This window comes from Pavona decussata, unplaced genomic scaffold, assembly GCF_977016875.1.
Source record: "Pavona decussata unplaced genomic scaffold, jaPavDecu1.1 SCAFFOLD_662, whole genome shotgun sequence".
Taxonomy (NCBI): domain Eukaryota; kingdom Metazoa; phylum Cnidaria; class Anthozoa; order Scleractinia; family Agariciidae; genus Pavona; species Pavona decussata.
The window spans coordinates 43855-66296 of NW_028145883.1; the positions used below are offsets into that span (position 1 = coordinate 43855).

The following is a 22442-nucleotide window of genomic DNA, read 5'->3' on the forward strand; positions in this document are numbered from 1 at the left end:
TTAACTGGAATAAAAATTGACGCTAACCCTGGGTTTGCTTAATCGTGCTTTGAACAACCCGGCCCTGGTTACTGTTAAGATAAGAAAAATAGTTAAACAATGCTATGACACACAAACACGAAATATTTAGACATGGAGTTTCATAGCATTTTGAACTTCATCACAGCTTCATGTTCCAGTTGTTGTTATAAAATTTAGTCTATCTCTTTCAGTTTTTCAAGATACTGAGTAGATTGACATGTTTTTTTACATTTTCTCTTGCAACTAACCAATCCCATGCAACTATTCAAGTTACTATTCATGTTACTATTAAAATTTTTTTGTTAAACTATGGTATGACATCCAAACACCAGAACTTTTAAACATTGCAAAAAGTTTCATAGCATTACCAACTTCATAACTTTCTTGAAACTATTCAATTTACTATTATTCATGTTACCGTTACAAAAATTAGTCTCACTCATTTAGTATCTGAACTACATTGTAAATGAGTAGATTGACATGTTTTAATTATTGCATTTTACCTTGTGACTAATCGAGTTAGTATCATCCAGGTTACTGTTAAGTTAAGAAAAATTGTTAAACAATGCACTATGACACACAGACACGAAACGTTTAGACATGGAAAAATCTAATTTTCATAGCATTTTGAACTTCATCATAGCCTCATGTTGTTGTTATAAAATCTACTCTATCATTTTCAGTTTTTCAAGATACTGAGTAGACTAACATGTTTTGTTACATTTTTTTCCTTGCAACTAACCAATCCCTTGTAACTATTCAAGTTACTATCATTCATGTTACTGTTACAAAAGTTAGTCTCCCACAATCAGTATCTAAACTACATTGTAACTAAGTAGATAGACATCTTTGGTTACATATTTGGGTTTCACTATTAAAGTTGCTATTGTTCATGTTGCTCTTTAAATACTTCGTCTTTCTCATTTAATCTCTCAACTAATTTCCTCCTCTGTTTTTGTATGATTTTAGCTAAATTCATTGAACTTCGAACGCACTTATTAATCTTTGATTACTACTAGTTTTATTGTAGTTTCGACGCCGCCGGAAGGCCAAAATGGCGTTTTTCAAACTTTCTTAGATTTTGAAAAAGCTAAAGCGCTTCAGGTCCTTTGAATAGTATTTTCGAAAATAACTCACTATAGAGGTTATTTGGGCAAAATATGAAGAAATTGAAAATTTCACGACTGACGCCGGATTCTCGATATTTATAGACAGTGGCTCTTAATATCCATTCGGCAACCCGATGTCACTTTTGCTGAATAATTAGCTATGGTGCATAGGAATTTTTACTTTGACTGGCCTATAATTCATTATTATGCCAACAAAAGAGATTGGTAGGTGAAGCCATCCAAGTTATAGAAAATGTGTTTGCATGCCTTGAGACGGGGTCTTTTTAGATCATGTGCGACCCATGGTTTCGAATCAAAGTGCGAAGTAATTGTCCATCCTTATAAGAAGGAGAAGGCAACGTGGTCGAATAGTTACAGGGACGGACTTGAAATCTCAAGTGCCCTTTTTTACTACTAGCTGGATTTGATTCCTGGTAGTCCCGTTTCAAATCCTTGGCCAGGCTTTGTGAATGCCAAGCCGGTAAACCTCCCTACCAGTTGCGACTTTTAAAGATTTTTTGGTTTAGTTCAATATTTCAGATGCTCTACAATGTGTTCGACTCCCGTTGCGACAACTCAGATTTTTTTTTTCTAGTACATCTGAAAATTTTTTTAAAAAAATACACCTACCATTTATTTATTTTATTTATTTATGGTATCCCCATTACCTTGTAATTTCCTTGTAAAATTGAGATATCAACTTCTATCTAGATTTCTGAACTCTTGATTGTTTGCTGATAACAATATCAACGAATTTAGATGTTTTTTATACTATGGATTTCCTACTCCTGATCTTGTTGTTATCTCTTCTTTTTCTTTTTTGTAGATTATAATTGAAGGAGTGGCTGGCTTGTCCTTCACCGCCGACATTGCTGTTGACGACATCCATTTTAGCAACAACTTGACTTGTCCTCCAGATGAAACTACAATGCCGCTTCACATGTTTGGAGGTGAATAGTTCTAGATGATAGCTGGCTTGTCCAATGCTCCAGTAAAAAAGTTTGAGAACTTGAGAACAGCTGAAAATTATTGTATTACGTTTGCCCCATATTTGGTCAGGAAAACTTTCATCGGACAATGGAAATAAAGGGTTACTTAAGCGGGCGCTATAAAACTTAATCTTTCACATATAACTCATGTTTATAATGAATGCCATCTCTGTTTACACTCGGTTATAGTCTATTTTTTTTTTTGTTTTTTTTTTTTGCTTTTTTTGTTTACGATTATCGATACCTTTTAGCCTATCAAGTGTTAGTATTTCATTTGCTATCATTTTTTCATCTCTTGATAAAATCTAGTTTTGTCTCAGAAATATTGAACAAACTTATTAAAACTATTTTCAGCTTTTCCCAGAGCAACAATGTGTTTTTTTGGTTGTTTTATCAGCACCGTATCTGATTCTGATCTACACTTAGATCCACATTCAAATATCTCCTGTTTGTTTAATTTTGTTTACGTTTTTTTTCTCTTTTTTTTTTGTTTGTTTGTTTGTTTTACTTAATTATACGTCGTTTAAATTTTCGATTAGTGAAATTCTCTACCCAATAGAGGGTGTCAAGGCCTGCATATTATATAACTATATCTAATAGCTTTTTTCCCGTCATGTTTTTGAACACCCTCATCTGTGACGAGAAATGAGCTTGCGTAACTGATCTTGATTCTGTAAAGTAGATACCTACTTTAATGTCCATTGTCTATACAATGAAAAGCAACAGTTTTATTATTTATTTATTTATTTACTTACTTATTATTTCTTGTAAATGCCCTTTAAATGCTTCTAACTGTATATAATCATTTTGAACTCTAATAAATAGATTACCTATCCGTATTTTTTTGTGAGCTTATGATCAATCATAGTCTTATTTCATTATAGACAATTTCTTATCTTTTCATTTTTTTTTCTTATTTTAGTTTTTTCAATTACATATATTTCTTTATTCCTTACCAGCAAACTGTACCTTTGATCAGAGCTTTTGCGGATGGCGTAATGTGGCACCTCCTTGGGACCAATTGAACTGGTCCACGAGGAAGACTGGAACTCCTAGCCAAGGAACAGGACCGAGTTCGGATCATACTGGTAACTAAGTAAAAAGTCTCATTTTCCCTCGTTTTTTGAGCAGCAATAAAATGTACAATATGCAGGTACTAAATTTTTTGCCCTTCATTCAGTATCCAATGCTTAACAACTTCAAATCCACGCTGACCGGCAATCATACAAAATGTTAATGGTTTGAGAAACTATATTAAACATTCGAAAGGGTGTGCCTCTCGTTTATTCTTGCTGAGGTCATTTGCAACGGTCGTTGTCTGATTTTTCATCGGACAGTTTTACTTTTCTGCGAAATTTTTGCCACTCGCCAAAACAGTTTGCAAAACTTTGTTGACCAGTCACTCTGGCTGGACTCCGGACTCTGATCACCCGCGCCGGTCACACTACTGACTGAATGAATAACATTCGTGCGTCTGTCCTCCAATCCCGAACTCTGCCACACCAATCAGAACGAGAGTTTTACGGCGTTCATTGTACAATCTTTTATTGTTTCAGGAGGTGGAAAATACATCTATATAGAGGCATCGTATCCGAGAAGAGAAAATCAAACATCGAAGCTACTGAGTCCTTTCATGCGTGGTCCTGTATGCTTTCGTTTCTATTACCACATGTATGGAAGCCATATAGGAAGTCTTGATGTCTCTCTTCAAACGTTAGAAGCACTGACGATAAATCAAGCGGTCATGCTATGGAGAATTAAAGGGCAACGGGGAAACAGATGGAGAAAAGCTAGCATTAATATTGGTTACGCCGGTGGTGAATTTCAGGTAGGCTAAGTTTTCTTTATATGGGGAATTTCTCTGCGGAAATGTTGTAAAAAGTGGCGCATCTCTGTTGGCGAAGAGGAAGGAGCTTTCACCCCGGACACTAACAAAGACTTCAAGTTTAAATCCGGGATCCCAGATCACGCGTCTTGGAATCCAACCCTAAATTACTTTCTGGATACATCACTGACGAGGAAGGACGCGGCGTGTGTGAGGTTTCTTAGGGGTCTTCTTGAATAAGACAGTTATATGGTTTTCGTTGTATGAACCGAAAAGAAAAATTTTCATGTGATTGTAGAACAACCTTCAGTTCATTAGAAAACTACTATCATGTCTGGCAAGGTTCCTGATTAAAGTGAACTAAGAACCGCGAAGAAATGACGACGACGGAATCCATGGCTAATTGCACTAAATAAATATCCAACGTCGTAGCTGCTAATGTTGTACGTTTAAGGATACCGCTTCCTTTTTTCGCCGGTGTCCTTTAGCAGAAAATTCATTCGCATGGATTTGAGAAAATTTAAATAAAATAAAATATATATAAATAATATATAAATTAAATATATCGGGTATTGAACGCCATGGCATGACTGAAATAACTGCACAGTGTTATTTACAAGACATCAATCAACCGAAGAGTGTCAGGCTCAGGGTGGTAAGTCATTAGAAGATTGTGACACCTTTGTGATTTCTTCCGTTGCATTTATTTTCCATTTTTGTGTAAAGAGCTGTAGTATTTTAAGTTTTGAAGTTTTTTTTCTCGAAATTTTTGATTTAACACTAAACTTTATTTTGATCAAATGAAAATATTTTCTCGTTCATAGGAAATAACCTTAACCCTATAAGTAGACCGAGAGTGTTGAGCGGATTCTGCCCCCGGCGACTTTGAACCTGAATAACTCTTTTTAATATTTGAGCAAACGGCCTGAAACTTTAGGAACTTTTAGGGACTTTGTCTGGAAATAAGTTGATGCCATCGGTTAGTGTTCATTGACTTTGATGCTGCCATGGTAATCAACTTTTGACAGGCCGTTTTTTAAGAAAATGGAAAATCTTTATTTAAAATAAAAAAAATTACTTTCATTTCTGTAACATTTATGCTTTTAGCCCATGTTAGTGCTCCTTTGTTGACATCTGATTACGTTTTGCTTAGTTTTGGCGCTTTCCTGACGTTTTGGAGAAATCCTGAAATCCAAGATGGCCGCCATTTAACAATATGATGTGATTAAAACGTCACATGGTATCATCGGAATCCAAAAGACCAATAAAAGCCCTGTCTAGGCCCGTATTATTTATATAATATCAAATGCTATTGCAGATCGTATTGACAGCAACTGTTGGCAAAAGCTTTGCGGGCGATATAGCTGTGGATGATGTAACATTCACTTATGGGATGTGTGAGGAACAAACGGAAAATGGACTGACTCCTCAAGGTAGGTGACACACTTTGTGTTTGTGAAACGAATAAAATTAAACCATCAAGTTTGCTGTATCGAGCTCTTTATTAAATTGTTGCGTTTCTTTCAAGGAAATTGCGACTTTGACCTGCACTTGTGTCTGTGGACGCACAGTTCTTCTATCGATTTCACTTTTAACTGGATGAGAAAGCGATACAGCACACCAAGCTGGAATACTGGACCAACCGGTGATCATACATCAGGTAGTGACACATTTAATGTTGTTGTTATTGTTGTTGTTATTGATGTTTTATCCTACCTGACACATTATATTTTCACAATTTTTCTTATGACGTTACATTCTGTTGTTTGCATTTTTTACATCAAGTAACGACCATTTTTTAAATCGAATAATACCAAGCTATCGCATTTAGCTTAGTCCTTGCATTTTATTTACAACGTCGCATATAATTCTTGTTAGTTGTGTTTTGTTTAACAATAATTTTGGGTTATCCTGTAAAAGCAAACGCCGTAGTTTGAAATGCCAGACACATTTGCAATGATGTCAGGTACAGAGCCATTTCTCTACCCACTAAACCGTATCTCAGTATTCAGTTGCTTTATTATCTTTGTGTACTCGAGGCGGCACTACCCCGGAACTGCTCCGGGGGGGGGGGGGGGGGTACCAAATAAAACTTCATATGGAGTGTCTCCGCCAGCGTTTAACTGGAATGGTACCCCATTGATGTACAAAGAAATGTACTCATTTTGTTTATACTCCATTTTTTATTACTTGAGGATAATTCAAGGACAGAAGAAGGAAGAAGATTCCCCACCTCACCGATGCAGTTATTTACACTAATCTTTGCTTATTTTATTTTTGGCCAAGATTTTCTCTTCAGTTTTTACTAGCAGCTAAGTATTGGAATGGGTACCAAAATTGTCGCATACTGCGAGTTTGAATGAGGCTCCTCCTTCGGGAGTAGCCTTGGCCTCTCTTGAGTATGTTCGTGGAACTGTCAAATCTAGCAATTTAGCTAAACTTTCATTGGCTTGGAGTTTCGTCTCCCAGCCAATGCTTCATAGTAGCATTCCGTTTAACTCCTAGGACTTGGAATGTACATTTATATCGAGACTTCTAGTCCACGAAAACTGAAAGACACTGCCCGACTGTTGAGTCCATGGATGCACGGACCACAATGCATGAAGTTCTACTACCACATGTATGGCGCTACCATGAGTTGTGTTGTTATATACACAAGGGGTCAAGGCTCAAACAGGTTGAAACCGGTTTGGCTGAAGTCTGAGAATCATGGTAATCGGTGGCTGCAAGGGCAAATAAGCATCAATGAGACTGGCATCTATCAAGTAAGTTGAATAACTTTTTGTTTATGTAAACTGTTCATATAAATTAGTGGTATCACGTTGTTAGTCCCTGGGCAGCAAAAGTTGGATAATTTCATTTGTTAAATCTGCGTTTTGTGAGTTTCTATGCAGTGGATATTCTGTATTTATCAAAAAAATAATCATTTGCTCAAGACGTAGATGATTTACTTCGAGCAATGCTAGCTAATTCTCCAAACCTACATATTTTCCACGTTATACTTAGCATTAGTAAAGGAAACAGGGTGATCGAGTGATCAGGGCGTCCGAGATTCGAGCTCAAGTCTTTCTCTAACCATTTGTTGAGGTATCTCTCGGTAGCCCCAGAGACTTGAGCTCCTCGGCCACGTTTGTAAACAAGCCATGGGGTCTGGGTCTCTGTAAAACGCAGACCGGATGGCGGCAGATGGCGGATGGCGGATGATAAAATGCGGATGACAAAATGCGGATAATAAAATGCGGATAGAAAAATGCGGATGGAAAATGCGAATGACAAAAAAAATGATACAAAAATAAATAAATAAATAAATACTTGAAGAAATTCATCAGGCTAGATAAGTGAACAGTCGATTTAAAAGTTCTTACAACATAGCCAGTCTTATATTAATGTCTTATTAATGCTGACAGTTTCGATGACTGTCAGCCATCTTTATCAAAACTTGAAAAGCATGAAAAGTGTCAGAAGCCTTAAATAGGCTTTTGAAGGTGTTGATTATTGCGATAAATGCGCAAAGTCACTCTGTAGACGCCCGCTCAGCTTTCTCCCATATGGACACAAGTGATCTCCACCCCCAAACCAGGGGGGAGCGGGTGTCTACAGAGTGACTTTGCGCATTTATCGCAATAATCAACACCTTCAAAAGCCTATTTAAGGCTTCTGACACTTTTCATGCTTTTCAAGTTTTGATAAAGATGGCTGACAGTCATCGAAACTGTCAGCATTAATAAGACATTAATATAAGACTGGCTATGTTGTAAGAACTTTTAAATCGAAATAAATAAATAAATAAATAAATAAATAAATAAACAATTTCTTACGCCCAATTTCTTTTAGAAAATTATGTAAAAATGACGTGAAAATTAAGCACTGATTCATGCCGAAAGACTTACGCTATGGCTTGACTTTTTTTTTATATGTTATGAAGTTGCACTAGAAAATAGCCGGGACAAATTTTTCCAACCGGTTTGCTTGACTTAAGGCTTAAAATCGATTTAACGGAAATATCTCGTTCGCGTTTCAAGCAATTCAAGAACCCGTAGCTCATAACACAAATCAATGTTTGGGGGTATTTTATAAATTTTTGGGGGATTTTTAGGTATATTTGGGAGTAGATAGTTTTTCTCAAAGGAGTAGTAAAAATTGGAGAAATAAGAAATAGTTCAGATTTGATGTAGTTTAAAAATTAGAATTTGAAGTTAAAAATTGATATATGGACACTCAAACAGTCCCCTACCAACCTGGTGTGCTCTTGGGCTGGGGGCAACTGGCTGTTGGTGTTCCAAATATAATTTTCTTTCTTTTATCCCTTCTTTAAACCTCTTAAAATTCTATCCAAATTCAGGTTTACCTCCACCTTAAGAGAAGTAACAGAACTGGCAAGTCTCCTAAGTCTCCTAAGTAGACGTTCTTTGGGATCGTCACGCAATAATTATTTCCTTCCCCACGAACGGAAATATGACGTGACGAGCCCTACGAACGTCTGCGTGGGAGGCTAACCGGCAAATCGAGTAAGTTATTTTGCTTACGATATACTGTCTACGCGCGGGTCGAGGGGTAAGCTAAGCCTTCCGTGGCTGAGATAATAAATGATAATAAATAATAAATGATAATAAGATTTACCTCGACAGAAGCCGGAAGACATTGGTCAAGGCTATAACTAAAATGCTACTATTGCAATTTTGTAAAAATGCATTAAAACGCAAATTGCTATAAATAATCCCTACCATCGTGGGCTGGACCAGCGTTTTCACCATACATGTACAGTGAACACAAAAAAGGTTGACAAAAATTGCCTGACATTAAAAAAAGCCGTTGAAGATTGATTGAGTTTAATCAATTCATTAACTTAACTCACCTCTTCCAAACAAAAGTTGGCTGGCCCAAATCCGCGTCGCTTTCCGACAACTCAGACATCGGTTAACCCAGGTGCGCGGTTCATTCACTCGAGCTATTACTCACGCTAACAAGCCTTTACACAGGTGCCGTGCACGTACAAACGCTCTGTGCAAAATTTACAACTATTTAGGGTAGGATGGTGTGTCGATCAAGTACTGTAGTGGTAGTAGTGTAGTTCTCTTTGTTAAATGTCAGTTTCTAATAAAGATGGGGGAAAAAGGTCTGTAGTGGTGGTGTTAAGTTGAAAAGTATGGATCCTGATGATAAAGAACGTCTTCTTCGATCGATGAAAGTTCTTTCTTTTTTTCGGATACGACGATACATAATAATAATAATAATAATAATAATAATAATAATAATAATAATAATAATAATAATAATAATAATAAAGACTTTATTAACAGCATTTCCACAGAGTGGCTCTTCATCCGTTAATATCTAATTAAAATTAATTACAACTAAGACAAACTTAAAAAACGGTGTTAAAATGAATAACAAAATATGTGTTCCAAACGCTAAATGAAAATCAATGAAAATCAATCACAGTCTGGACCTGGCTTTATCTTGTAGCAATTTCTTCGTCTCCTTAAAAAATAAAATTGGATCCATGCAGTTTCTTAAAGAAAGGGGAAGGTTATTAAATAAATTAGCAGCTTCATCTTGAAACGTATTGGCGATCATTGATCTTTGGAGCTGTATACCCTTGCTGGAGCGTAAGTTTCGATTACTTTCGTAAGTCTCTAGTGTCAAATAATTTGGCCAGTCTGAGCTGCATAGACTCTTGTGTGTACTTTTAAGATACATAAGATACATAAAGAAAAAATGTGGGAAATCTGCGATTAATTAATTTATCAATTTATTTATTATTTTAATTTTTTTGTCATCCGCATTTTTCCATCCGCATTTTATTATCCGCATTTTTTCATCCGCCATCCGCCGCCATCCGGTCTGCGTTTTACAGAGACCCATGGGGTCTGCCTCCTGCCAGTTGGGAGTACCCTTGTTATGATATACTGGTTTGAAATATCATTATCAGACGTTGAAGTTCTAGCTTTCAATCCTTTAAAAAATAACTTTTCCAATTCAAGTTTTTGAATGTTTCGTCTGGGGGTACAATTTGAAATTATGATCGTTCAAATCCCCATTCAAAAAAGCTCACCACATATTTGATATTAGCAAAGCTTCATGTTGGTCTGTCCCATTTTTTATTATAGTCCGAAAGATAAGGGGTAGAATTGTTCAAATTATGATACAAGTGCCAAAGTTGGCCTGCCTACTCCTTTTGGTATGTGGAATGAAATAAAAGCAAGACCCATCTCGGATCTTGTCTTGTTCAACAATAAACAGCCTTACAAATTCCCATATAAGGTTTGTATGAAAAACCACAGGGTTCCCAAGTTCTGAAAAAAGAAAAGAGCTTTATAAAACTTTGTACGATCTAAATTATTATTGAAGAGTTGGCAGTAAAATGACATCCTTAATTATTGTATTCCATTAGGATAATTTCTTTATAGAATGGATCATAAAACTTACCGATTTGAAGGTCATTCTATTCTTGGTAAAAACTTCCTGCACAAGAACATAGTGCAGTGCAAGGGAGGTTTGCTTTAGTACATCTACATAGTCCACTGCAAACCCTCTTACATCCACAGCTTATCAGTTCACTGCATGCCTTTGATGCCTCAGCTAGCATAATCCACTTGGGAGACCAACCTTCTGGTGATTGCTGCCAACCTCACTCTGCCGGACTTAGGAGTTCCTGCATTGGCTCCAGCGCTTGACCCCATACATGACCGGCCTGACAGGCTGCTCTTTTGATGTGCTGTGCAAGAGCGGCTTGAGTTTTCAAGCTTCGTTGACTTTCTGGTGGGGGTTAGGGTTAGGCTGTACATGACAACCCGAAATCGCTCCAAGACACGACATTGTTCTTCAGAGACCGTATCTTGAGGAGATGATAGGACGCGGAAGATTTCTGTGACTTCAGGATTTGACTTCTTTACTTGAACTGCTACTGGTTGAACACCTGTGTAAGATTCTGGAAGATCGGTCAGAGTTTTCTCCTTAGGTGAATCTGGGATTATTACCACTCGATCTCTAGCGATGCCTTCTCTGTCGTTACTGGGGTGTTGACTAAGTGAGACAGCAGTACCATGGAATGAATCTTTCGCTGTACGTACAATTTGGATTGTGGTCGATGTTGACCATGTTAGTGGTGAACAAAGACTTCTTTAACTTTGAGGGGCACACAACCCCTTCTTCTTCAAATTGTGCGCATATACTGTTTCCCAGATCAGCTGATATCTGCATTACTCTGTCATAAGAGATAGACAACCCCAGTCTGTAGAACTTATCAACCAGCTTCTTCTTGCGTGTTTCAGTGTGAAGAACTAGTCCTACATAGATTGACAATGGGGTCTCCCTCATTAAGCTATGTCGGGTGGTTGTGTTTTCAGATGTCGTATCTCTGTGAAGTTTGACAGCATTAAATATCAAAAGCTGAGAAAGCATCAGGGCAACATTTATCCCCACCTGCTCCTGTTCGTTTTGGTTCTAAATGTTAGCCCCTTCTAATATCATGTTTACCAAAACTAATAGAGATTTAGGAACTGCTTGATGATGGCAGTCAGACCCAAATGACCCATTAGAGTGCTGTTGCTTAGTCAGCATCTCTTTCCTGACAAATGTGGCAGCTTTAGCTACATGAATAGCTTCTTCGTCATAATCATAGTCCTGTACAAACTGCAAAGCTGCACTGATGTCGCTAGAAAAAGCAAGCTTTACATCTCTTCCCTCGTTATATTCATGGAGATCAGGCAACTGTGATAGCAATCGCTCCTTTGGCCGAGTAGAATTAACCCGCTCAGGAACATAAGCTCCTAGTTGCTCAAGTCTAGAAGAGTAACGCTTTGACAAATCGGACAGCTTGAAAACTGTTTGCTCTGCATTATCCTCAATGTATAACATCCACCTCAGCTAAAGCAATGGCTTCAAGCGAAACTTGAGTTGTGATATGTTCTTCCTCTTTAGGTGAAATACTTCTTAATCAATTGGAAAGGGCAGTAAGGCATCCTTTGTGATAATATGAATCAATGGCAGGCATATCGCCGGCTGCAAGTTTTGTTAAAAGCTTTTGGTCTTGCAGTTTTGTAGCGGCTGCTCTGACCTTGCTGTCAAGTGTAAGAGTTGCTGCTCTGCGAAGATTATCTCCAGTTTCATCACAAAAGAAACGTGTCTGCTGAGATTCTTTTGCTACTTCTTTTGAGGGTATCCCTAGACTAGTGCGAGTTTTAACAGGACTCGGTGCTTCAGAACCTTCTACTGAGCTGTCCTCGAGTTTCCTCTTCTGAGCCCTCTGCAGCTTAAGAGTGATGCATTTGTTAAAGGTCGTGTGCCGTTTTGCTTCATGACGTTGTAAATTTTCTTCTATTCCGTTTCCCTCATCAAGGCTTGACAAAGAGGCTTGAATTTGCAATTCACCAATCTCACGAAATTGTTGTAGATTGACTGCCAAACTTTTGTACCCCGAGCCGTAGTTTTTCCTTGTACTATTTAAAGGACACACTAACTTCTCTTCTGTGTCTTGTTCACACAAAGCACAGAAATTCCAGTTCTTTCCTGTTCTTACCTGACCAGTTTACATAATCCAATATCCAAAACACTACAAGTTCTTGTTCGAAAGCTAATATCAATTATAATTAGGCGCTACTTTTAAAATCAGCCAGGCGCTACTTGCTGAGTGCTAATATCAGCCAAACAATACTGCACGCAACAGGAAGCTCAGATTGGGTTCAAATTGACAAAATTACCCTTCTCAATAAAAACGTAGACTTTTCTGTTTGGTTTGACATAAATTCAGAGTTTTTAAGCGACGAAATTGAATAAAAATGAGCCTGCAGTGCCAAACCGCTGACCGTATACTAAAAATTACCAAAATATAAACTTAAGGAGCAAGATCCAGCTGGGGTCTTGCTTTTATATTAATCTACATATTAAAAGCTACATTTACTGAAAGTTTCATACTTGTATCACTATTTGAACAATTCTATGATTTTTTTGTCGCTTATCCTCCGGACTATTATTGATTTTTAAAAATTTTTAAGGTAATTATAGATGGTGTTAGAGGCAGCAGTTTTCTTGGAGATGCTGCATTGGACGACTTTTCATTCCAAAAAGGACCTTGTCATCAAACAGGTATAGGAATGACAAACAATTTAGGACGGCGCCTCCTTTTGCTACTGCGCATACGTTTTGCGCATCTCGGGATGGTCCGAGAAATATATTAGTGTTTCGTTAAAAGAACGGTAATTAGTATTACAAATGTATTTTTGCTCGGTTTATGACTGTGCGGGAAAAGCAGATCTTAGCAAGTCTTATTTGAATCCAACTGACATAGTTGTATACTACCGTTTTGTCATTCCTTTCTTTCCTACCCTATTTCATGTTTTCTTTGACTTTTCTCCTGTGTTGCCTTAAAAGAAGCTCAAAAAAGTTCTTCATTGTTTTAGTCCTCCCAAAAACCTTTCCTTATTCTTGTATCTTTGATATTATAGCTCAGTCTGCCTTCTTAATTAATAAATAAATTTATTCTTTCTTTTTGTCATCCTGTCCCGCTTAGATTAGCTTTGCTACCTGCGGAGCCAAGAAATTGTAAATGTATTTTTAAAAAGATTACTTAAGTTGTAGTTGACAAGAAAATAAGGGGTAACCAGTACACGCATTTCTCAGAAATAATTAAGCTTCAATTTGGAAAAAAAAAATAATATCACGTATCGTTATGTATTCGCTTTTTTGAATTGCTGTTGAAAAGTGCGAGATTACCCCCCAGTTTTCTTGTTGGATTTTAATAGTCCTTGCTAAGACTTGCTTTTCTCACATAGTCATAAAAGGAGCAAAAGTACCACTGTATTAGGCGACACCGTCCTCAATCTGAGCAGGGGAATTTTAATTGAGTTAACCCTTACGCCGGTATAATCCCCATACACATACTACATGCTTTTCTTGAAGGTATGTCATACAATGATTTAGCAACATATCAAGGTCATTCCATATCAACTTTGACGTTAGTTCTGAGTTGCATGCATCCATGCTCCTTTAATTGGTAGATATGTTTCAAAGATTTAACTGCGATGCAATGAATAGGAAAATCCTTCAGCCCTTTGCTGCTACATTGCTCAAGTAACCAACTTATTATGACTGTTTTGCAGACGTTAATATTCCTATCCCCTTGTAAGTAACACGAGGCAATGGCTTCCATAGTTGCTTGCGTTTTCTTGATTGAATTTAGATATCAAGCGTTCCCCTAACTTTTGTAAAATTTAACATTTCTTCCTCCTCTTTTGTTTCAACCTTGTTGGGTACAAAGCAAAACATTGTTAATAACACCTGTCATGACTATCATTTTAGATGTCTTCTCATTGTAATGTGTTAATGTATACAGATTAAGCAAAATTAGTTTCTCATCTACTGTTTATATATCAATGCATGCCATCTAACTTAGTAAAACTTGTTTCCCGTATTATTTTCATAGAGATATTTCTTAGTGTCTAAATTCCACCTTAACAATTTCCTTGAAAACCATTAACTTTGGATTTACATAACGTTTCCTACATATCCAAATATGAAATTGTACAAGTGTGATCCCCTGAACTGGAACTCAACAATTCCTTACTTTACCTAATTTACCTAATAACACATCTTGCGATGTGAGTTCCACCCATTTACCAGAAGGAAAAAAAATCAAAACGATTTAAATTCAATTCTTTAGAAGTTTGGTTGTAAAGAACATTCATAAAGTATGTGATACACAGAGCCATTATGAAAAGTCCCACATAAAACTTTAATTTGCAGAAAGAACAAGTTACTACGTATCCTCCTTGAAGGGCCTGTCCTTCCAAATAAGCTCGCGGCCCTTCGACCACAGTCAGTTCGTCGAGGAATTCCGATTCAGTCTTGATCATCCAAAAGGAAATCCGAAGGAGGCAGCGCATTTCATCTTCTCTAGAGATTACAGCGTATCGGGGTTTATAACATCAACGTTGGATCTTTATCGTCATGCAAACTTCCCGATTGGTATTGTTGCTCTAAGCAGTGAAAAGAATCCGACACGCGAAACCAGGAAGATTTATGTGATCGACAGGCATCGTTATGGGGCCATGATCAGCTTGAATGACCATTCGAATATGAATTGCTGCAGGAGAGATGCCATTTACGCCTTTGATGCTTTCAATGTAAGCACACCAGGTGAGAAGAATCATTTAAACCTCCATATTGAAACGAAATTCGGAAACCGAAAAAGCGCAGGCCAAAATTAGTATTCGATGGTTGATTGGTTGGTTGGTTGGTTAGTTGGTTGGTTGGTTGGTTGGTTGGTTGGTTGGTTGGTTGGTTGGTGTGTTGACTGACTGACTGAGGTCAAGTAATAGATTAATAGAGTACTCGACTATCACGTGGCCTCAAACATTAAATGAGACAGTCACTAAATAATTCATCATCAGGTTACGCACTAGCGAGCCAGGGACCTCATTAGGGTGTGTGAGAGGCTACGTGCATTGTGCACAGGAATCCCTAGACACACCCAAATACCATCACGTAGCTCTACGCATGTAATATCTTGTTACTGATCACTGCTTTTGATTTTATGATGACAAGACGTAAAAATCGAAAGACATATTTAACATATTTAACGATTATCTTCGACCATTGTAGAGTGATTTTCAGTTATACCCGCCCGTTTTTCTTGTTTTGATTTATTGAGGTTTCATCATGGCTAAATCAGTGAAGTACAATATTGATTAGTTTTCAAAATCTTACTATAGTGTAGTAAGACATTGCTTAGTTTTCATTTAAGACAGCTGAAGAATATTGGTCAAGCTTGCTTTCAAAATACCATTCTACAGATTCTAGGTCACGGGAACCATTGAAAAACGTTGTCAGCTACGGATGGCCAAGGTGGAAATGTGTAGTAGCTTAACAAAAAGTAGGGCCGACGGTTTTAAGTTCGTCTGTGGTATCTATGACCAATTTGGTGATAACTTATTGAAGTTAATTTTATCTTTCAAAATTTACTGGGTTTCGTCTCATTGGCCACCTAGAAGGAATTTATGTATGAACAATTGAAAGCATCATACTCCAAACCAAGCACATATGTGGAGGATAATTAAACGACAGGATCGTTATGACATTGTCCCGCTATTAACGTTGCTTATAACTCTGATTGATTCTATTTTGTAGGAAATCGCTCCACCTCTGACTGTGCACCCGGTTGGTACAAAGTAAACCAAGCGTGTTTCCTGTTCTACTTCCAGCTAGAGGCCAAGTGGGGCGACGCCCGCTCATACTGTCACAGATTGGGCGCTGACCTGGCTGTGGTCAATAACGCCACGACGTTGAAAGCCATAGCCAGTCAGAGAAAACAACTGAAGTTTGATGATCACGAACTGTTTCTTGGGTTGAGTGGCCAGCTAAAATGGGTCTGGTCGGACAGGTCAAACCTGTCGGCAACGCTAAAGCTGTGGGGCCCAGGCGAACCTAGCGGTGATGGGAAATGTGGTTCGTTCTTGAATGCTATAAGTTGGGATTCTGCCTGGCAGGGGTATGGATGGCGTTGGAGTGATCAAAAATGTACTAACCGTCAGGGCTACATCTGTGAAGAGCCGCTAGGTGGGTTAAGTTTGCAGACAACTTAACATAATGAAGGAATCAAGCTCGCTGTTTCCGTTGAAACCGGTCGCTATCAGTCATTAATTGTCAAATGTTCCGGTGTCAGTGCAAGACCCGTACATAGATTTGAGAGACAGATAATAGGCAAGCAAACTAGTCCAAAGTACAAGCCATCCTTTTGTTTTTCTAGGTCGTGGTACAGGCGCATTAAGTAACTGTTCTCGCCTAGTTGAAAAGGGCGTTAGACGGATGATGTTGTTTATTATTATTATTATTATTATTATTATTATTATTATTATTATTATCACTATTATTATTATTATTATTATTATTATTATTATTGTTATTATTATTATTATTATTATTATTATTATTATTATTATTATTTTTATTATCATTATTATTATTATTATTATTATTATTATTATTATTATTATTATTTTTATTATATCAAGACCATTGATTTTAATTGTGTTCACGGCTCGGGTAGATTGATGAACTCAGTTCAATGTTAAACACAGAACCACGTTTTCAAAGATATGCCAAATAAACTTCTGCAAGCTCATGAGTATCCCATGTAGTATTGGCAATATCTTTAATGACGAAAGTGGAATCAGTTAAAATTAATGCTTCTGTTCCATTGTTCCATAATCGTATCTTGAGGAGATTTTTGCTTTTAACATAGTTAACCACATTCATAGTGAAAGTATTTTTCGACATTGTTCTTTCTCTTCCCAGATTTACCCCATCCCCTGGCTCTCTTTACCTTTAATGGTGCCAATGGAACCATAGACAAGAGTCCTCGTGGTCTCACACCCGCTGTCTCAAGGGGCATCACATTTGCACCAGGTCCGTTTGGAAATCCAAACGGCTCGTTCTTCTTCAGTGGTAACAAGAACAGCTTTGTAAAAATGAAAAACATCGGGGAAATCGACGCCAGGTTTTCGATCAGTATTTTTGCATGGGTGTTTCTTGACAACTCTAGCGGCATAATTTACAAGTACGAAAAATCAAATTATTACGGTTGTTTGATGAAAGTAATACCTACTAACTTGGCTATCCAAGTGCGGTATATGAATAGGAGAGGCTCTGCAAGCTCTGTACTTTACAAAAGCAACGTGCTCAAGGCAAATGCTTGGAATTTTGTTGGGACCACTTACGACTTCCACACGGGTTTAGCGACTGTTTTTGTCAACAGTAGCACCGTTGAGGAGAGTAAAATTACACGGATGGAGTTAGCAACGCATTATAATCTTAGAGTTGGTGCTGCAAAGATCCATAACGTGTATTTCCGTGGAAGAATCGCGTGCTTGCAAGTTTATGATCAGACATTATCAGAGGATCAAATTATGAAGATCAAAACAAGGTGTAACCAGACCAGTGAGTATAATAATTAGCAGCTGTCTTGATCCTGATACGCCAGTCAGTGGAGGGGTAATACGGGAGGATGGGTGCATTTCGGTTCCTTATCATTTATTTGGAAAACCCTGGAATTCTGTTTGGGAACTAATAAACGAGAATGACGTATTATCACTCAATGGCTGAATAATACATCTTTCTCGTTTATTTACTAGGCTTAAAATGTACCATCACAGTCATTTCGTTGCTCCATTTGGAACGTTTCTAAAATTATGGACTACGATTTGAAAGGATGCACTTCTCCTTCTGTTTTTCTAAGTTTCAGTCGGATGTTGATCTTGTACGGATGCACTTCTCCTGTTTTTCAGTTTTGTGTGTTACAGTTAATGCTGGTTTATTTTGTACGGCGTTGTACATCATCTATCAGGACAACGTTTTAATGTACCAAACTGGGTGGTTTGTTCCCCCGCCTCCATAACGAAGTGTAGCCAAAATGTCAGTCCGATGAACGTATAGTCTCAAGATCTTTAGTTCAAGTACTTTTCTCCTATTACTTGTTACCGATTTGCTTCGCAACGGCCCTCTATCAGTCCAATTTGAAGGACTGTATTTTTTTTTCATTCTGGTCGAGTATATTTCACATTCTAGAACTGACTGACACAAATTGCGTTATTCAGCCTGTGTGTGTACTATACGAACATTCAACAAGTAACATGATTTAATACAGGAAGCAAATGGCAATTTCATTGTGGCGTCACCAGAATCCTTTACTTGTTTTTTTCTCGTGTTAATTACAGCTATTGTTATTTGCCTCCCACTGGGATTACAAAATTTTCATTTGACAGGGAAAACGAAATGAATACTGGTTGTTGTAGTCAATGACGCGAACATGGAAATGATCTTTACACTGTGATTATAGAAGTGAAAGGTCTAAGGGTCGAACAGGAGGCATATTCGATTCTTATTTGGAACTTGAGTTGTATTTGACGCGATTGAAAGGCAACGTATGAATAAGTGTAAGCCGTCGAGTTGCCCTGTAAAAATCCAAAGAGAGTCAGGCCCTAGCTACCAGTTGTAATTGTTGGAGGTTTTTGTTTCATTCACAAGAAAATGTATGGTCGTGCTTGGTGAGTGACCGCCTCCAGCAAGCGGCCACTTTACCGAATTATTTCTTTTTTCTTTTGTTTTGTTTTCTTGGTCGTTTTCGGAAGCAAACGCCTCTTCGTGGCCACTTAAAAGAGGTCATTACGCCGTTGTATTTGTTCATCTATTTATTCACGTTCAGAACCTACAAACCAAGTTTACAGGCTGGGTATAAACAGTATGTCAGCTTATTGAGCATCCATATCTAATTTCCTAACAGCTTTCTGTTCGCTGTTTACAGAGCCTATTGCGTGCAGTCCCAACTTCTCACCTTTTCGTGGTGGTTGTTATTCAGTCCAAACCAATTACCCACGGGTATGGAAGGATGCGTTGATACATTGCAATATCAAAGGAGGTACCCTGGCCAGGATATCTCGTGAAGGCCTCAGGTTTGCTTTCTCAAACATGCTCGATCAAATGAGACCCAAGCCAAACAACTTGTTCTTTGGACTCCATACCGTGGACGACTGGGTCTGGATAGACGGCACCCCACTGAACGGTTCTTTGTGGATGTCGGGATATCCTACTGGTTACCATGGCGTCCAAAGTTGTGCTGTTATGTCAGCAGCTTCGTCAATGATCAAGAACGTTTATTGCTGGCAATGGGAAAACATGTTGTGCCAAAAACAGCATGGTAAGTAGTCTGTACGAGGTGACCGTCCGGGTGAGATTAGTGCTCCGGCAAACAGAGTGTTTTGGTGACAGCTGATTTCGACAATGAGCTGAGAAAACATTTTCTAGATTGTGAATATCACTCCCTCTCAGGTTGTCGAAAGATCATTACGTGTTACCAACAACAATCCTTGTCAGGATTACTCTCGCCCGGGAGATCACATTAAACACATTACCGGAATCCTAGGTTCTGCAACCATTTACTATAAGTTTGTTAAGCAATTTCTCAAAATGCTCTTTAAGTTGAGTTTGGTCATTTTGAAGTAATAACCGTGGAAAAACCCCTTTGACCCACCTAGTGAGGATGTCCCTTTTTGTAAACTGCATCTGTGGACCACTGGGGACGATCAAGCGCTTGAGGATCAAGGTTCTATTAACATCGATCTCAGTCAACTTAAGTACGCGTTATTGTTAATGCAAGGTTCTTCTAGAATCACTTGTGTCGATACTGTTTGACCCTTATCACGTGACCACTTTGCTTCTGCGCTTATGGCGTACCTATGCTTATGTTAGTCCTTTCACGTTCTAACTTAGAAGCCCAATACATGTTGTAGGTTAAAATGATTTCAACCTAGGTTGATTTGTATTTTCATTTGTTAAGGTTGGGTAATTTACATCTGAAACAAAGGAAAATACAAATCAACCTAGGTTGAAATTCATTTTAACCTGGGATTCATTTTAACCTACAACATACACACCCTGTACGCTAGTTATTTCCTCGTCTATTAAAGCAAAATGCCAGTGAACCAATGTTCGTATCTCATATAGGTATATTAGGAGTCTTGAGCTCCCGTGGATTTATTTGTAGGTAAAAAGTTGACAGGGTTTGTTTTCTCAAAATGTTGGCCGGGGGGTACTCCTTGCAGAATCGAATGTTATAGCTGAAACTTAATTCAGAGGGATTGACATAGACTTTGCTCGAGTGATCTTTAGTTTAGGAAAATTTAGCGTAACGCTAAATCTTTCTTTCAGTAAGTTAGTCATAAGTGATTCACATAAACGTCAACTTCATTTTTTTCTTTTGTCAGTTAACACATTGACGCCCAGGAGTGTGACTCTGAGTTCAAGCGTTCTCTGGCCTGATCACCCCTCTCTCGCCATTGATAGATCATACACAACCTGTTTTCGTTCACAGAAGGTGAGAAATGCTACATTGTTGTCTATTGAGCTAATTATACTGAAGCAAAAATTATTATTTGTCGAAGGACCACAAAAGTAAAAAAAAAAAAAAAAAAAGAAGTCGCTTTCTTTACAATACCTCCCGATTATCGACGCCTCTTTTAGTTTGCGTTAAACAAGGCGGAACGTTCCAGGAGCAGTGAGCGGTGTAAGGATGGCGTTCAAGCTCAAGAAGGGGAAGAGATTTTCATCACTCCATAAAACCCTGAATTTGGCTATCGTACGTTGATGTTTTGCAGACGATGACAAAGGAATGTATCTCAATAGATATCATATCGAACGTCTAGAGCCTTCGTTTTTTCTCATTAGACCAACTATGTTATGGCATTCCTGTTGCCGACACGTCGCCTTCGTCGTTGCTCAAGTTCCCAGATAGAACCATTCAATCCCTGGAATGTTCATAAGACATGCAAACGATGTAATTAGCACTATATATTTCAGCTCAAGTAATTACGCTTGTGTCTTCAACAAGTCCATAAACTAGAAAGATGGCCCTCCTTACACTATTTTATAGTTTACTCTCGGTTTTACTCGACGGGTTTTATTGGTCTGTGTTGGCTATCCCTCATGTCAAAAAATATAAATAAGATGGAGACTCTGATTGTTCGCTGCTAGGTCTGTTTATGTAAGTTATGAACGTCTATTTGCATGTTTATATTTTATTTTATATATTCAGTTCTCAATCTTTACATTTTCTGTTAGGAGACCAACCCTTGGTGGCAAGTAACCCTTGAAAAACCATTGTACGTTGAATCTGTCGAAATCACCGATATCGTTGATTGTTGCCCACGTGACCGTGGAACGATAACCGTCACTGTGTCTGCTAGTCAAATCAGCCCCAAATCAAAGTGTTCAAGTTCCACAGAATATGGGAGGTCTTTTGAATACAAACTACATTGTTCTCCACCGGCACGAGGCAGTTACGTGACAATAACGTTCATTGGGAAGAATGTCACGCTAGTCCTCTGCGAGGCTGTTATTCGTACAATCGGTAAGTCGTATTTTGACCTATGAAACACTCACCACAGGAAATTCCAGCAATCTGATTGGTTCTCTACTCAAGAGATTTGCCTGCGATTGGTTAAAACGCGTTACGTGATACAACATGTCCCGACTAAAACTAAAACCTCAAGTGATATCCTCAGTTTTTAAAACTTGCGTCACTACAATGTCATGACATTCATTGGTTTGGAAAGTTAGAACATGAACATACTCAAGCCAAAAGTGGTGCAGAGATAAACTATATTGTCAATTTTTGCAAATATTCTGAGTGTGCCTTCAACCGAAAACATTTGGAGAATAATAAAGCAATAACCCTATCCAAGAGAGGTTGTTTCGGTGTTAAAATTAGACAATTGTTCCGGAAATTATCTGTTACTCTGTCCTCAAACCATTCCTCCAGCTTGCCTTTCGGAAACTTTTCTGAATTTCTCTTCGCGGAAAATATCATGCAATGTCCACACCGACAAATATCTGTAATTATTATTCAACACATTGTGACACTGCCCAAATATGGTCATGGTGAACTCAATATATGTCGCCCGCACACAACAGATATCCTGCGATATACGTAGTTTTCGTGCGTCCGGG

At 38.0% G+C, this 22442-nt stretch overlaps 2 protein-coding genes across 2 annotated transcripts in view; one reads left to right on the top strand and one right to left on the bottom strand.

Moving 5' to 3' along the window:
- The window catches only part of LOC146449065 (uncharacterized), a 60543-nt gene that overhangs the window by 32671 nt on the left and 5430 nt on the right, over window positions 1–22442 (top strand). The window contains exons 4-16 of the mRNA XM_085102032.1: window positions 1957–2080; window positions 3079–3207; window positions 3676–3947; window positions 5263–5377; window positions 5473–5604; window positions 6450–6709; window positions 12941–13031; window positions 14688–15080; window positions 16071–16499; window positions 17238–17879; window positions 19243–19635; window positions 20702–20811; window positions 21555–21843. Coding sequence (XP_084958158.1) covers window positions 1957–2080; window positions 3079–3207; window positions 3676–3947; window positions 5263–5377; window positions 5473–5604; window positions 6450–6709; window positions 12941–13031; window positions 14688–15080; window positions 16071–16499; window positions 17238–17879; window positions 19243–19635; window positions 20702–20811; window positions 21555–21843 — 3379 coding nt within the window. The remainder of the gene's footprint in view (window positions 1–1956; window positions 2081–3078; window positions 3208–3675; window positions 3948–5262; window positions 5378–5472; window positions 5605–6449; window positions 6710–12940; window positions 13032–14687; window positions 15081–16070; window positions 16500–17237; window positions 17880–19242; window positions 19636–20701; window positions 20812–21554; window positions 21844–22442) is intronic.
- LOC146449069 (uncharacterized) lies at window positions 10048–12888 on the bottom strand. Its single transcript, XM_085102038.1, has 2 exons — window positions 11424–12888; window positions 10048–11369 (listed from the first exon to the last, which is right to left on the bottom strand). Exons 1-2 carry the CDS (start codon window positions 11802–11804, stop codon window positions 10971–10973), a joined length of 780 nt encoding a protein of 259 aa, XP_084958164.1. The 5' UTR covers window positions 11805–12888; the 3' UTR covers window positions 10048–10970.